General features: G+C 41.7%; 1 protein-coding gene across 4 annotated transcripts in view; it reads right to left on the minus strand.

The window, feature by feature from the left end:
- Positions 1–335: 335 nt before the first annotated feature.
- The window catches only part of CDC42 (cell division cycle 42), a 28,682-nt gene continuing 11,321 nt past the window's right edge, over positions 336–17,696 (minus strand). For 3 of the 4 annotated variants that reach the window (XM_032997268.2, XM_032997269.2, XM_042794151.1), the window contains exons 2-6: positions 15,422–15,563; positions 10,513–10,585; positions 8,492–8,601; positions 8,192–8,389; positions 336–2,339 (exon numbers count right to left, since the gene is read on the minus strand). In XM_032997268.2, the coding sequence (XP_032853159.1) occupies positions 2,250–2,339; positions 8,192–8,389; positions 8,492–8,601; positions 10,513–10,585; positions 15,422–15,526 (576 nt within the window). In that variant the 5' untranslated portion in view covers positions 15,527–15,563 and the 3' untranslated portion in view covers positions 336–2,249. Of the gene's footprint in view, positions 2,340–2,611; positions 3,849–8,191; positions 8,390–8,491; positions 8,602–10,512; positions 10,586–15,421; positions 15,564–17,696 lie in introns of those variants that run through there. The other variant, XM_032997270.2, reaches the window with a different exon arrangement.

The raw sequence follows: 17,696 nt of genomic DNA on the forward strand, positions 1-17,696 counted from the left end.
TCTCCCTCCACTTCAGAGGCAGTTTCCTACTTGATTTCATGCAGACAATCCCTTGGTCACCAATCTTGCTGCTGGCTTTAGGTACATGAATTGGGTTTAGCTGTCAGAAGGTGCAGAGGTCCATTTCAGTCTGCTGCAAGCTCACAGAGCAGCCACCAACACTCAACTGTCACCAGAAATTAGTACCAGCAGTACTTTCAACTGCAAGTCACAGACCTACAGCCAAGCCTCCCCACAGAAGACAGCAATTAAAAACCATGCTGCAAAGTTGCTAAAAGTGGAACGCACACATTTTACGCTGAGCTTTTGGATTACAGCACTCACAAGTCAGCTTCTTAAAGTAAAAATGACCTTTAATGAGGCTCTTTGGAATGTGTTTTAATAATTAATACAAGTTATGCATCAACAGTGTAAGACCGCACCGCTTCTTTGGACAATTAACAAAAAAGGTGTAACAAATTCTGTGCATTTTTGGGAGGGAGATAGGTATGATGCCATTTATCCCTGTAGGATTTTTGTTATCTGCAAGTGAACAGGGAACAACAGGAAACTTCCACAAAGACTAGCTTCTTGACAGAAAAGGTGCAAGAGCCCAATAACCCCCAAAAGCCAACTTTTAATATTTGGGAACATGCACAACAATGAGTATTCCTTTTGTTAAGAACCACCATGCCCTCTCTTCAGAGTTGGGTAGAACAGCAAAGACACTGCATCGAAGACTAGAGCAATCTTGACAGAATTGAGGCCAGCAGCAGAGATGAGGGAAGACGTGAACTGACATAATTAAGCATTAAGGAAAGACCCAAACTAACTTGCAAGGAGGAGAGGAGGGCTCGCAAGGGATAAAAGCCGTATTTACAAGTCCTTCACACTCAAGAGAAAGGCAAGGGAAATAACTACCCTCAGGCAGGCTTGTGAAGATACTTTATGTTTAATACATCTGAAAAGAATGCATATACAAAGAACTTAGACATGAAAAAGCATTGGTTCAACACTAACGAGTCTACAAGAAATGAGAATTTTGGAAGATGGAGAAGATTCCCTAAGTCTTAAAAAACTTTGAATTTGCAAGCCAAAATATTTTTTTGGTAAAATCCCTACAACACTGCAGTCAGTCTACATAAAGACCCTGCACACAATCCTCAGCAGGCTGGAGCCCATCTTACAGGTTCAAGGTTACTTACGAGCAAAACACAGAAAAAGAGGATTCCCTTAACTGGTCCCTATATGGTGCCACACTAAACACTAGAAACCCCTCCCTGCAGTTCCCTCCTACTGACACAGGTCTATCTTTCCACCACTCCCTGAAGGATGCCAAGCCATCCAGTAAGAGATGCACCACCAGAGCCAGCTCCAAAACTCATCTTAACATACACCAGGTCCTTTCAGAGTGTCCAAACAGCAGTGTATATGCTGGTCACTGTAAGCATTTCTCCAATAATTAAGGACTGGCAGAAGATTGATCTGTTAAAAGCCAACTGACTCAGTTGGGCATGCTTAAACAGGTGCAGTTATTTCTTCATCACGTGACAAAAGCTTATGATGTCAAAGAATAAGGAAGAGACTGGCAAGCTAGTTTCAAGTCTGATGGTGCATCCAGAGAAAAAGGATTCTCCTATTCCTAAGGCTTCATAACTTAGAGGATGGGGCAGAAATTTATGACCTGCACAGTGGAGAGCCAGGGGAAGAGATACAAGGCAACTTCAGAGGAGATGCAGATACATTTTCTACACTCCTCCTTAGAGGAGCACCAGCTTGGGACATTTTACTTTCCTGTATTTGTCTTTAGTACTAAAGTCTGCTCACACCCAGGCTGCTGGCTGGCTCCAGAACAGCCCTAGAAGTTCTTGAAACCACAACCAAGTCTTGGCAGACTGGCATAAGGGACAAGGCTTCAGTAAACAGCCTAGAATTAGTCTGTTACAGAAAAAGTCATCACAAGCATGCCTGGATTTTAAACAAAAAAAAATTAGAAACAGTAAACAAAATAAAAAACTAGTACTGATCAGTGTTTTCTGATAATACATAATTACTCAAAATTAACTAGTTTAACTGAATTGAGGGAGCACTGGGGAATAAACACTAACATTCTCATCTCACACAGGGATCGTGTGGGGGAGATGGGAGTGCAGGGCATTTGTCATTATTGCGAAAACAAATTTTAAAATTTGTATCTTTAGTTTGATTTAAACATTGCTTTTAGTATGACATCAAACACCAGCTTTGCAGAAGGGGCTGTGGAGGGATGTTCATAGCAGCACACACCTGCGAGTCTTCTTCGGCTCCGGAGGCTCCAGGGCAGCCAATATCGCTTCGTCAAATACATTCTTTAGGCCTTTCTGAAAAGGGGCAAAGAGAGAAAGGGGCAGTCTCATTTTTGAGTTTTCACACAAACAAAACCAAAGAAAGCCGAATGGCAGACAAACCCCTCTAATGATGAATTAAGGTTTGCCATTTACAACTCCCAGAATCTCCTCTGTTCTGCTAGGCTCTGTCCAGGCTGCGTTGCTGCAGTTAACAGTTCCTTAGCACAGCATCTGATTTTCCGAACAGGAACGCGAATTCTTTGAGACCAGACCAGTATACTTTACAAGAAGCAAACACACACATATCAGAGTAATTTCCTTAAGGCAATTTTTATGATTAGTTGGCTACTAACATGTTTCACATGCTAATGACAAAGCAGAAAGTGCTGCATTCGGGTGGAAGAGCTCCATCTGGGGCACGCCAGGTACAGCAGTGCAGACACCCGTGTGTCAGGGGAGAGAAGAGACAAGGCAAGCATGCAACAATTAAATCGGTCCAGTACACACTCTGGTCAGGTTTCTGGCCCCAAAGTCCTGACAGTTAGAAGCAGCCAGGCAGAGCCCAGAAGCTGTGCATGGCAGAGAAGTCAGGATGGAAAGAGTACAAAGCGGGTACGGTACATTGCGTTAAGTGTTAAACTGAATCCAGGAGTGCAAATGGGAATAAAGCTTCATCAGTCATTTATACAAACAACTGCAATTTTTAATTTCAAAATTTAAAGACAAGCTACAATTTATGTTTTCTCCTTGAAACAATAAAAATCAGAAGCATGATAGTAAGAAGCAGCTTTACATCTTACAGTAACAGGCTTTAAGGATCTATTATTGAAATGAAGAGGTCTACCATGTTAGTGAAAGCAAGAATTTTAACAGTTCATAAAGCAGTAGCAAGTACATTGATACTTCCTTCCCCCCAAGGACTGACAAATACTCCACTACAGCACAGACAGCCAAAGCAATAGCAACAGAAAAACATCTCACTGCACAAAGGAGAACCAGAAAACCCTTCACATTACAGCTTAACTTGCAGATCACTGTTTCATGTACTTTTGTCATGCAAATACAGTTAACAAGTCACAAGAAATTGAAAAAACACACATCGTTTCTTCCAGTTGAATGCAGAAAGATCAAACATCATGTCTTATTCTATTGATCTTTCTTTAAATAACGATGTAACCAGATCCCTTCCCACAACAGCCTGAATTATAAAGCTACCCACATCTGGCAACCCAAGCAGCAGAGAGTTAAGCGAGTCCAGTTCGTGTTCCATAGTCGCAACGTTTTACTAAAGATCTTAAGTAATGTTTTCAGTTCAAGAGCTAATACAGAGGTTGCTCTAAGATGGTAAGCAGACACAACAGCTTTCAATCAAGGTGGTTTTATTCATTTTTTTAACCAGGTTTCTACAGTAGTGGGACAGAGGAAGCAGCAGCAAGAGGGGAAGGAGAAAGCTTAGAATATACAGCACTTCCTTTTGGGCTGAGTTTCCGGAGGCTCGAGGGCAGCTAGGATAGCCTCATCAAACACATTCTTCAGACCTCTCTACAAGACAGAGGGGAGGAGAAAAAACAGCAGCCAGGTTAGAGGATTAGAGAAAAACAAGCAGATACAAAGAGCATTCAGGACAGACCAGGCTGAATTCACAGAGGCAGTAAACAGATTTACTTTGCAAAAAACAAAGTAGATCCCAGGAGGAAATCTCATTTAGATGACCCAGAAGCCAGAGACAGAACGTGTGACAGACCAGGTTAGACAAAATGAACACCCAGAAGGGCAGAGGCACACACAGCAGCAATTGGCAAAAATGCAGAGGTGGGAAGGGCCACACAGGTGATGGTGGTTTCCACTTAACTGCTGAGTATACACTTAGGGAGTTTACAGGGGAATAAACACAGTGGAGAGCAGCTTGCCCCACCACAGGGATCTGAAAGGTCAGGTAAACCTTTTGTAGTCACCCACTGTGGATAAGCAAGTACCTCAGATGTACAGACTTACTGCTCCCAACTAACTACCCCAGCGGCATCTAGTCCAGAGCAAAGGCTCCCAACAACTCCTCTGCTTTGTGAATTCAGCCCCTGAATAACTGAAGATCTCCAGATGGCTGGGGAAAACATCATCAGAGATTGAAGCAGTACATCTCTGATAAGCCATCATCACCTTCAGACATTGGCTATCCACCTTCTAAGAAGCAATGCAGCACCTCACCAGCCCTGCTATTTTGACATCGAGAGCCAGCATGGAAACCGTGCATTTCAGTTATTCAGTTTAGTTACCAAAGCAAGTATAACCACTCAAGTCAAGGAAGACAGAAACGGTGTTAGGATTGGAATAACTGAGATCCAACACCAGGCAAGCAGTCACAGAGCTGCAAGGAGTCAACAGGGATTACACCGGAGCACGAAGCATGCGTAGTGTTTGCTATAAGCACAACAGGAACACTGCAGTGTTACCACTCCCACGCAACTCTGCCCAGTTACACATAACACCATTCACAAGAAGTGAAACCTGGCTCAGTTTATGCTAACTGGACTCGCCTAAATCTACTGTCACGAGTGCAACCTTCATAAATTCAGAACTGCTTTAGCCCAGCTAAAGGCAAACAGAAAACCTCAAACTACTTCCTGTAAACAATTGCAGTCTTTGCAAAATTAAGATTATGATTTTTTTATTTTTAAATCATTCAAATGTAACTGGTTTCTCCCTCACAGGTTAGACTGGATATATCCCTTTTACAAGGTCTTTAATCTTGTTTTACTGAAGCACATACATGGATCTCTAAAGTAATTCCATCTGGAAACATTTAAATCCATCGTGTTACATGCAAGATTATACTTGAAAGAACAGAAGAAAATTACCATGTACAATCATTCTGTACATCCTCCCCAGCATTTTTTTTTAAATGAGTTGCAACCTGGGCTGACAGAGCTTGAGACTTCAGATAAATAATGCCTATGTGAAGTCCAAGTACTAATTAGATTTTCTTTCTCTGCGAGAATAAGACTGTAGTATAAACTCAGTTATGTACTGTTGCATAGACTAAGAACCCAGGCAGGGCAAGAGTCAAGAAAACATGCTTCCTTAATTCTCCTACTCAGGGACGACTCCTCTTTTGTTTCCCTATTGAACAGAAATTAATTTGTTCGAGAAAACAGAATTTGGGATCTGTTTTGAAGGACCTAAAAAAAAAAATGGGATAAGGGAAGAGGAACTAAAAAATGAGAGGGACAATCGTTGTGAAAGGTTAAAAGCCTGGATGATACAAGAGTAACCACATGAAGGGAACTATGTTTGATACCACTGGCACGTAGGTCTCAATACTCTGGTTAGAGTAATATGGCTCCTGCGCTGCACTGGTAAACAGGTTGAACTCAGGCTCCCTTTACCCCACCATTCATGGACAGTTTAAGACAATTTATAAATCTGACTGTCAAAACTGCCAACCCAGCATCCATGGGAAAAAAGGAACCGAATTCAGAGTTGTCCCTTATGATAGGTACTAGCATTGAGCTTCAGAAAGTCTGATCAGACATTTAACTCATGTTGCAGAAGCAACAGTCATTTTAGTGGTAATCTGTTTGTCAGTCACCCTTTCCTAACACCAAAGTGTTATCCACTTTTTACAGTGGTGTTGGGTACCATTTTGTAGAGAAAGGTTGACGACAGACATTGAAAGTGCCTTCATCACAAAAAGGGATTCCACAACCTGAAGAAAGAAGGGATAGAACTGACTCCTCAGTAGTACAGTCATCCAAACTCAGGGGTAAGATCCTCTGCCTTTACAGAGAAGATTCAAAAACTCAGCCTCTTACAACTCACCCCGTACTTTCAGAACATTGACTTTTCCACACAGCCAAGCAAATTCTTCCTCCCAGGAAAAAAAAAAAAAAAAAACCACCATACTCTGGTTTCATGTGATTACTTGCTGTTGTGGTGTCAAAGTCATTTGTAAATTAGTTGGGAAGGAAAAAACCACCCTAGACTGCTGAGGTAAACAGTGTACATGGAAGCCAAGGTAAAGAGAGATTGAACTACCCAGCTGAGTCTAGCTTCAGTTGAAATCAGCTACTACAACACTGCCTTGCAGGTAGGAAAACAACCCTCCTGGCTAGGAAAGCCAGCCGACTCCTGTGTTTAGCAAGCTGACAGCTAGATCACTGACAGGAACTTCAAGAAACCCTTCACAGTTCATCTACATTTCTGGTGGCTATTACTGACAGACTGAGGAAAAAGGTGTTTTGTGAGGGGAGCCAACAAATAATGAAGGAAGAAGAACAGAGCAGATGCAAACTGACTAGTTTTCCAGGTGAGAAGGCTTCTGAACTTTCCTTCCCAGGTTATTCTTGATTGCTTCCTAAAATCATCAATGGGTATACAAGCACTAGTGCTCTGGAAGAAATTCACGATGAGCTTCCAGGTGCATAAAGCTGTTCTCTGCAACAGATACAGTTTAGTCTATTTGGAAATAAAAAGAACGGATAAACACTGAAATGTTTAATCATATCAACTCTTACTCTGGTAATTTTAAGTGCTTCCATGCAATTTGAACAGCTAAACAAGGCAAGTTTAAAGGTACAGAGGAAAGGGTCTCTGAGTGATACAGGACAAAAAGTCCTGGTATGTATTTAACCAACTAGCAGGTTCTACAGCCTAGCTCACATCAGCATTCAGGATGTGCTGGACACCAACTAAAACGGTATTTCAAGACTAAACAGATCCAAGAGAATTACATCTTAGGCACAAATAACCCTCAGCTTGTGTCTGGGCAGTAAGGAAGTACAGCCAAGACCACCTTTTGATCAGGGATTCCCAGGATCAACTGCAGTGTGCCTTGCTACAACACCTCCAGTGCCAGTGTCCTGCACCATTCCATCGAAAGCCTCCTCCTTCTCAAACACTCAGGCAAATCTTTGTCACAAAAAAAGTCTCAGGATCCCAAATGGAAGAGCTAACATGCAATCTAGGAAAAAGTTACAAGATAACCAGAACTTCAGGCTTCATGAAGTTTAGCAGTAAAGCTTTGTGCTCAAGACACTAGAAATGAATGCACAATGAAAATTAAAAGGATGAGAAACTTGATACTGTGCACTCCTAGTTCCATGCACATCAGGTAGGGACAAATTCTTTACAGAGTAGCATTAAGGAAATTGTTAGAGTTGGAGTCAATTCTGCAAGACTAGGCACAGAAGATTAAGTTCCCAGGGCATCCAAAGTCAAGACAACATGACAGCTAGCCAGCCGATGGCTCCCATCCACCCCACCCTAGTACTCCTAACTTCAAGGGAAAGGATAATTGGCTTTCCTGGCCTCAAATTAGCTATTTTAGTTGGCTTTAGATTCACATTCAGAAGTTAGTTCGCACATCACCACATCTGTGGCTTAAGAATTATTTCATTGTTATTTTCTGTTTCAACAGAACTTCCAGCTTAAGGTAGACACAGGAAACATTGCTCACCACAGGAGCACAGCACGGGAAGAGAAAGCAGCTCTCACAAGCATGAAGGCTTCTAGTCTTAGAAGTACCAGAACTGACTTTTCTGAGGTTTTTTCTTTGCTTGTTCTCTTCAGTAGAGAGTGGCATTCTATCCATTCATTGCCTGTAACACACCTAAGTTTTCAAAAGCTATTTTCCTCCAACACAAAAGCAAACACAGCAAGCACATTTTCCTCCATCACCCCTCTACACTATGCCTAATCTTCACAGGATGATTTTCTTTCTACCACTGCCAACTCCTTATGCCTTAGAACAACAGGACAAAGAGGAAGCTACTGTGTCACCAGCAAAAACAGAAACCCTTTTACATCCATATTGAGCTGGTTTTCCCCATAACTGAAAAAAAAAAGCACGGAATACAAACAAGCAACAATGGTCAAAGACCAACCCTCACCTGCGTAAGTGCAGAGCATTCCACATATTTGACAGCCTTCAGGTCCCGGGCCAGTTTTTCAGCCGTCTCTGGAGTTATGGGCTTCTGCTTGTTCTTGGCAAGTTTCTCAATTGTTGAGGGATCATCTCTTAGATCAATTTGGGTCCCAACAAGCAGGAAAGGAGTCTTTGGACAGTGGTGAGTAATTTCAGGTACCCACTAAAGACAGAGAAGACACAATATTTGTTACTAACCACCTAAGATAAGACATACTTCCAAAATCACTGAAGCAGCTCCCTTTTTAGACAGAGTTCAACCAACCTTTTCTTTCACATTTTCAAATGAAGAAGGAGACACCACTGAAAAACAGACCAGAAATACATCTGTCTGTGGATAGCTGAGGGGTCGTAATCTATCATAGTCTTCCTGACCTAGGAGAAAATTAACACAGTATTAGACCCAGACAATTAAATACTGCCCTTTACAGGTGGTTAGAATGCATATTCCAGCACAACAGCATTACTGTGATTAATCCTAACTCTTAAGCAAATGCACATGCCCTGAACCCAAACATTCAAAGATCCTAGTTTTCAAATCCAGAATTCGTTCAGTTGCTATGTAACAATGAGCTGCTTAAAGTCACAGGAGAGCTGGAAGTCTAATAGCAGTATGCTCTAATACATTTTTAGATCAAACACCCTCAGACTGCGTAAACACTTCCCTTGATTGTAACAAAGTTACCAAACATGGATCCTGTTACAGATGAAGTCTTCTGTACCTAATCCATTCATTAAAAGTATTATGCCATCAAATTTCATCACCCTGAAAAAACCCTGCAGTTTGGAGGGGAAAAGGCAGTTTTGTTCTCTAGAACATTCTGACTTACACTTGTAAACACTTAGCGAAGTGTCCTCCGTTCAGGCTGCCCAGCAGCATTCCCCTAAAAATGCACCAAAGTCCCAGCATGGGCTGTGCTTCAGAGGATGCCAGGCTCTTCCCTTTGGGCCCTTAGGAGAGCAGGCAGTCCCCGCAGGGCACCACTAGCACTGACCCACCAGCCCAACTCTGCCTCAGCTCATTCTTAAACCTCTTTCTCTTCATTCAGTAGCACTATTTTTAGAAAGCAAACCTGGCACTAACGAAGTTGCTGTATTTGCTGGCAACCAAATCAGAAACCCTTGTTCAAAATGCCTCAGATTTCAACTGATGCTCTCTTGCCTATTATACAGCACCAAGACCTCTGAGATCTTGAAGGAGATGACTCAACACCTGGGACATCTCAATGCAGGAAGATCTACAGTTTGAAGATGGAGGTCTAGACAGCGTGTTACAGCTACCATGCTTGGCTGGACATAAGCACTGACCAAAGCATCTTGTTGCAATTAACAGACTACTCCAAAAAGCTTTGTCTTCATAGTACAAGTTCAAAACGAAAGATTTTTTTTTTTAATTTGACACTAATAGTGGGTTTATCCACTGTTAAGTTCTGTAACTTGTGCTGGCTACTATTTAGCAAAAAGCAGGTGACCTTTAAAGAACAAAAACCCAGCTCTGAAAGGAAAGCCTTTATATTCACAAGCGTGTGAAGTCATCTACATACACTTAAACCACTTAGTTTTCAGAATTACTTTCAGGGTTACTGCACCCATGTTGACAAACAACACGTGGACACGTGTATCTACACACACATACTAGTTTCCAGAGGATCTCAGCAGGAAAACAGGCAGAGAAGGACCAAACACAGCTTTTACCCATGCAGGTACCAAAATGCTGTAGTTGAGACCCATCTAAGTACTGGACCCTACAGCAGTCTACACAGTGTGTGTCAGGAAGGAGCCTCTCTACTCAAATCCTCATCCATGAACTAGGGAGTCTGCAATAACTAACACATAAATCACATTTAGGAGAATGTGAAGAACTAACTGTAGTTATAGTGTTTAATTGGAAGCCTAAGATAATTTCATTAATCAGATAAAACTAATGATGCATCTGTAAGAATTCAACTGGAAACAGTCAGATTAAGCTCTGAGACAATTTTAGGTAACAGATTATGAACTAAGCTCTCTGAAGGACTCTCTTGATGCAGAGTTTACAATACCAGATGCTGCCACACCACTTTGGTATTATTATGGGTGGGGGACTGGGTAACTAGCAGTTGAACCAGTTTCTACCCTTTAAATGAAGTCAATTTAGCAACTCCTCAAAGGTCAGGAAAAAAGAATCAATAGACTTTTATTTTTCATTAAAACAAAAAAAATAAAGAACCTACTGTATGCCTTCATGTTCAACATCACCTGAACTAAATCTTGGGCAATTACAATGCCAAGCACTTGTTTTCTCACCTGCAGTATCAAAGAGGCCTAAGGTGTAAGGCTCTCCTCCAATCATCACTGTTACAGCATAGTTATCAAAAACCTGGTAAGAAAAGAGAAACACATTTAAAAGGATGCAAATAAGCCATCTTTCAAGCTATCACCCTACTCACCTTGCCAGGCCACCTCCAATTTGTACAAGAGTCACCTGCACAGGATAACAGAAGCCATCAGGCTTACAAGGCTATTACCATTAGGGCTGTTAACAAGACAATTCAATGGGGAATAGGGATGCAAGAGCTGCTTCCGTGAGGTATCTAAAGCAAAGGCACACTAGGTACACCACTGCTTGTAAAAGGGTAAAAGCCACTGAACAAGCATCTGCAACAGCTCTTTCCTGTAATTGCAGAGGTTTCCCCACACTGCCACTGAAATTTCAACCTTCACAATTGGTCCGACACAGTAAACAGTCCCCTGTAAGACAGAACTGAAAAACTTCAGCCCTGCCCTTCAGGGCACAGAGCTGTGGGGCTTCTCACAGGACCCAAGTCCTCTGAAGTTCATCTTTCTGAACTTTTAGGGACTTCAATAGAGAGTCCATCTTTTCAACAGGAACTTATCCTTCATTTTTGGAGGAAGTGATATAGCTAGTCAAAAATCAGTCTGTGTCAAATTCACTCTCAATCTAAATGGAGAATCCAGCTCCAGAAGACCAAGTTATATTGTCTCTGTGAAGCAACTGGCACAACAGTCCTGTCCTCAAGGGCAGACCTGCTACACAGATCAAAAGCTAACACTATCAAAAATGTTTCATTCAGTAACTTGTAAACAACAGAACTGTGGATAAGGACCAACCCAAAGCCTTCTCCTTCAACACCCATATACTCAGCGTTAAGGAGTATACTGCCCAAGGTCAGTACCCTTAATTACAATAACAGTTTTATCTGCAGAACTGCAATAGACAGTATTTCATTTCAGAAAGTACCTTAGAAAAAAAAAAAAACAAACAAAAACAAACAAACAACAACCTGTCCCTGCTGCAAGGTTACTCAGAGACACTTGAGATCGCTGAAAAAGAAAAGGGAAGCTCTGCTTCATCACAGAACTGAAGTCTGAGCAGCTCCCGCAGCTGAAGTAAACCGCAACATTGAAGAGGTCAGCAGACATCTCAAAAGTTTTTCATGGAAGTGAGGGAGGGACACGAAGAAATAAGGAGTCACGTACATCTGTTAACAGGGCTTTAGTACAAGCTTAGGTCCTTGAAAAAATCCCACTAAAAACTGAGATAAGACCAGTGAGATAGCATTTCAAAGCTGAACTTCCAAGAGTTCAGATCTGTCTCCTTTCCACCTGACTGTCCTGCTTAAAGCAGTACCTGACACCACGCTAATTTTTTTTCAGCTTTTCACAACTCAGAGCGACTGAGAAAGCAGCTATGGCCACAGCATGCTCCATATCCCCAGCAATATCAACTAGAAGTAGAAGTCCACCTTTCATACTATTTTGGATTAGCATTCAAGATTTTGAAGTGCTGCAAGAGATTTCAACACTCATCTCCATTATCTGCAGCCCAAACTTTTACATGTTGCACTGAGTCTGCCTTACTGAACAACCCAGAAAGTGTCCAGCTACAAATAAGACCTTCAGGCTGGAGGAAGGTGGACTAGGCATTTTACAGAGCCTATTCAGTATGCCATGAATACTACTACAATCCTCCAAAAGACAGGTCAGGACAAAAACTCATCTATTGCTAGGTACAGAACAAGAAACTGGTATGCTCCGTGCTGAAGGTCAGAGCACTTGCTCTTTCAGATGTCAGAAGATGGTCAGCAGCATAATCACCCCAAAGATACCCCCTCATTTTCACTCAGTGGATAGAAAGTCAATAATACTACTAATAAGCTGCCCTTTAGGGGGATTAGCATGCATTCTCCCTCATCATGATTTTTTTTTTAAGCTCCCTACCTGCAGAATGGGATTTTTTTTAAATTTAATTTTTTCTTTTTTGAGGTACAGCCACTATTGAAAAGGTTCGGCCCTAAGGAGGGCAGGGTTACAAGGCTAGCCTTCAAACAAACCTGGCAACTACAATCTCAGCATAATCCATAGATAATTTCACCCTCAAGTGTGCCAACAGGCTAAAAAACAGGGCAACAATCAGCCCAACATGAAGTTTCGATTCCTGCCAGTGCCAGACAGCCCATTACAGCTGGTGACATGAGCTTTTGTGTTACAGGACTCACACCTGATCTGCCACTACCCAAATGTTGCCAGGGCCCTTCCATTAATATGTCCCTTGGTGCTTTTTTTGAGAATAGCAGGGACGTCACAAACATGCAGGTGACAAACCATGTGCAGTACCAGTATGAAACCCATCTCCCATTGGAAAATATCCACAAAAAAGAGAACGAGATGCAAAACAGAGCCAAGTGAAAGAAACTAGTCTACCACTGATGCATTCTGCACTGATGTCCTGGCCACAGCGCTGCACAAGTAGAGCTACACAGGGCAACAGCACAGGCAGTTTACACCAGCCGCTCAGGTGCCTGCACACACAGAGCACCTCAGTTTGAAGCCAGACTGTTATTTGCTAAAGCATCTCTACCTTCTACTGACTGCCCTGTGCCCTGTACTGCGGGACACCCTCAAGGAAGAAGGGTGCCACCTTCCTCTCAAGAGGCTTCACAGTAGCTGCGACAGCTGGATTCTGGGTGTTTGTCAGTACACTGGCCTTGAGCTACCACTAGTAATCACCACATTCTCAAAATCAGAACTTCACCTCCAGGTTCTCTTCCTGCTTAAACATTTTTGTTAAGCAGTCTGAGTCCTACCCACTTTACTCTAGGGTCCTTATTCAGCCACAAACATTCTGGGGACATTAAGGTTTATCAGCTCTCAGACAGCTTGCTTTCATTTTGGGAACAATGCTATCTATTTCTTTGCCCATTTATTACTAAAAGCATTAGCTGGAATATCAGAGGTTACTTACCAGCTTCCAGAGTCTGAAATACACCTTTAGGTTATACACATAATCACAAATAGGCCTGTGATATCCCCAGAGCAGTGAATTTCTCAAGACATTAAATTCAGAGGTAGATACTAGTCCAGAAACATGGGACAATTTTAAAAAAACACTATAAATAAGCCTTAGCACACCTTGAACAAACTTTACTGGCAAGTAACTTCCTTTGAGCAGCTTTTCCATACTGATTGTTAGAATGGATTTATAGACAGTACTACCATCTGCAGGACACCAGACAAGCTCACAAGCTTTCAAAATAAACATTTTAAGTTTATAACATTTTCCGACATAATTAAGGGTCATTTCACTAGGGATAAGTACAGAAACTCACTGCCTGAACTCTCTGACCACTTTTATTTAAGCTATTCTTTATGGTCAAGACAAAATAAGGCAAGCAGACTTCCACAGTTTCAGCATAGGATGTGGTTTTCCTAGAAGCATCACAGCAGGATATTTGATACCACTCAAAAACTTCAGAATGGCAGAACGTAGTTTCAAATGCAACTTCTTCTCTACCAGTCCATAATACAGGGCCGCCATGAGAGAGGCTGAACTTGATTCTCCATGCCTACAGCACAACCCTCAGGTTCCTAGCAGCAGCCACTGCATCCAACCTGAATATTCCCAGGGTTGGGAGTCCTTTCATCTTTAGTTCTCAATCCACAACACAAACACAAACATTTTTATCCTGTGAAAGTCTGTTCTATTCTTAACAAACTTCAAATCTGGCAAGTTGAAGAATCTTTGGATAGTATACAAAGCCAATACCTCAAAGAGGCAATGACATTCACTGCAACTTATTTTCCACAAAGAGAAGACATTTTTATAAAGTAACTGTTCCAAAAGAGCTATCAGGCAGAGCTACCTGGCATCTCAGAGGAGCTGTATGTTCTTTTAAGTTGATTTATAATAGCAGAAGATATTATTGACCCTTTTCACCAGGTGTTTAACCTCTTTGCAATGCATTTCCAGATCCAAATTCAAGGTACCTAGGTAAACTCTTCAATTCGCATATTAGCAGATGGCCTTTTCAGGTCCATTACAGACAAAACTAGTAAAAAGAACATCCAGATGTTGAAGTCTCTTGCAGCAATCTCACTAAAAAACTGAATCACCTCAGTATCAGTATGCTGATTTTGCATATGCGATATTAAGAAGAAAAGCACTTTTCTATTGGAAAGATAATACACATGCCACACATGCAGTCAGCAAACTGCTCCCAACTTGATCTTTACCTAAGTCCAGGGATTCAGTATCTCAGAGGGTGTAAAACTCAAGCAGGTTACTTAGAAATAGTCAAGGACTACACACAAAGTTGGCAAATGTTTGGAAGTACAAATGAAGGAGACTGCACAGTCTAAATTCAAACTTATTTCTCATGCTTAGCTTAAGTTAACTAGCCACACTCTGTAGTTCACTGCACAAGCTCTGGATCTTTGAGTTACAAAGCAAAAATGAGCTTCAGAAAATATTAACTGTAGTCGCTGACTATTCTAGCAACATAAACTACTACTTTTCCTAAAAATGAAGATGTAGCAAGAACCAAGACCACAAGCTGGAAAGCAGGTGTTCCTGCTGCTTGCTCTCCACTTAGCAGTCATCACAACTGCAAATAATCATGTTCACAGAATCCAGCTGGTGGCCATCAACAAACACAAGCCCAGATTCTGCAGAACAGTCAAGCAGCAAGACTAGACCAGGTAACCAGATCCCAGCACTATCGGGTAATGCAAAAGATAGCTAGCAGCCGTGTATCAGAGTGATCATTGCTTTTCTATAAGTTAAGTCTCCAACAGGAGAAGAAGCTGTAAGAACAAGTATTAAGGCATGCACTCCATAAAGGTTAGCTCGGAAGGAAATGCATGCTGCCCTACCCCATCATGACCAAAGAACAACTGGAGCCATTCTCATACTTACCGTTGGTACATATTCCGATGGGAATTTATTTGTTGTGTAAGAAATTAAGAGACAGGTTTTACCAACAGCACCATCACCCACAACTACACACTTGATCGTCTGCATAGCTGAAGTCTACTGGAATATCAACTCCAATAGGAACCTAGAAGGAAAAAAAAAAAAAAAAAAAAAAAAAAAAAGAGACATATTTAGATGTTTCTCATACTCACTAGATAGCAGCACATGTCATCTGATGAGATTTGAGTGGAACCCAAAGCACTAGCAGCACATTTGGGATCCAAAACCAAGACATTCTTAAATGAGCTGGTAGATCTGTTCCCTCCACCACACACACAATAGGAAGCTACTCATTTTCATAAATGCAAATACCTCCTCCCACGGTATACAATTGCCAAACACCACCTAAAACTATGTTTAGCATGATCGCTTTTCTACATTGGGAAGAAGGATTAAGTAAATTCAGTCACTCTAATATACAGTGGGACTCTTGCCTAGTTACCTAGAGCTGGGCAAAAAAGGTCTTTAGGCTTTTCCAGACTGTTTTTAAAGCATGGACGCATCCAAGCTTAGATGCACTGGAAACTGAAAGTGTAAGTCTCGATGGCTGCTAAGTAACACACATGCCTCCCAAGAGATTTTCCCTCTGGAGAGCACTTCAGTAAAGAAAGCTCAGCAGGAAACACAGCAGTATGAGCTTTGAAACTAGTTTATGGGATAAAAATAAGCAGGTACAGACAGAAGTAAACATGATTCATTCCTCCTCCCCTCACTTTAAGGCCTAAGTACAGTTCTACAATCTTTTAGTTAAAGTTCCTACTTAACACATTGCCTTTGAAGTGGCTAACAGCACTGAAAAGCTCAGCAGGGCACCTGGTGACCAAGGAATTGTACTGCTCTCCAGACATTACAAAAATCACAATGCACGCAGCTACTTCAACACTTCAGCACAGAATTTAGCACATTAACTAAATCAGTATTTGCCATCAATACCTCCTCCAAACATTAGCGAGGTACCTCCAGTGCCAGACACAGCTGCCCTTCATTAATACATTACTTTAATTAGAACAGAACCGGGCCTCTGGCCATTCATTCACATACAGGTGTGAAATCCTGACCCCAGCAAGCCTAAGTGGCAAAGCTCCCACTGACTTTCAACATTTCCATATTATTGGAAGTACTTTTATTTACAGCAGCAAAGACTTGCGGAGTTACCTCCTGCCAGGGTGTGGACGGAAGAGGACAAGAAGAGACATCCACTGCAGCGAATTTACCCTCAGAATAGTGGCAATGCTTTAGCCTAACAAGGATGTTGATGTGGCTCTCAGATCTGGGCAGCTGCATTAAAAAACTGAATCAAACCTTACCGAACTATGCATTTGGACACTTCCTGTAGATTTCACTTCTCAGTGATCTGGAAGAAGTACAATGCAATCCCAGGGTTTTGAGCACTCTGGTCAAAGCTACCAATGTGATTTGATACTGCACATCACATCACACGTGCAAGGAAAGGTAATTGCTAGTGACTCAAAACAAACCTTACACCACCAACTTTTCTTCAGATGCTGCAAGGATGCTCAAAGGTTCAGGCAGAGTCAGTTACCTGGATAATAAAGATCCTCAAAAGTTCCTAAAAACAGTACTTGTAGGGAAATACTAATCACCACCATTCCTATAAGCCACAAAGAGATCTACAGGTAGGCAATTTTAGAAAATGGCAGCAAAGAGTCTCAGAGCAGGACATCAGACAGTATCTGCTACATCACACACTCACAACACTTCTATCTACACAACTTCTTTCAACATATACAAAAACAACAGATTTGCATAGGCATCAAGCGTGATCACCAGCCCTCTACTTGGTGCTGTATTTCAATATCAAAATAGAATCTATTGATTTATGCACCAGATCTGTTTCACACAGGACACCCAGCAGCAAGCACAACGAAGCCATATCGACAGGCCCTTCATTAATACTACAAAAAGCTCTGAAATTTGGCCCTGAAGCAAACACAATTACTCAGAAGGCCAAAGCAACCATTTCCGTTTCATAAGACATCTTTCGTGTTCAGGCCAGCTCAACTGTTTAAGTAATATTAGACAATATTGCCTCAACTGCAAAGGCGCTCACATAGTTCTGCCTTGCCATGCTGGTGGCACTAATCACATTTTAGAATAAAAGAAGTCACCAGAAAGAAGACAGACAATGGAACAGAGCAGCTCGGTCCCATATTAAGAAAGGCTTCATGCTCAAAACAAAGGTGGAAAGGGATGAGTC

Source organism: Tyto alba, unplaced genomic scaffold, assembly GCF_018691265.1.
Source record: "Tyto alba isolate M040663 unplaced genomic scaffold, T.alba_DEE_v4.0 Super-Scaffold_20000042, whole genome shotgun sequence".
In the NCBI taxonomy this organism is placed as follows: Eukaryota; Metazoa; Chordata; class Aves; order Strigiformes; family Tytonidae; genus Tyto; species Tyto alba.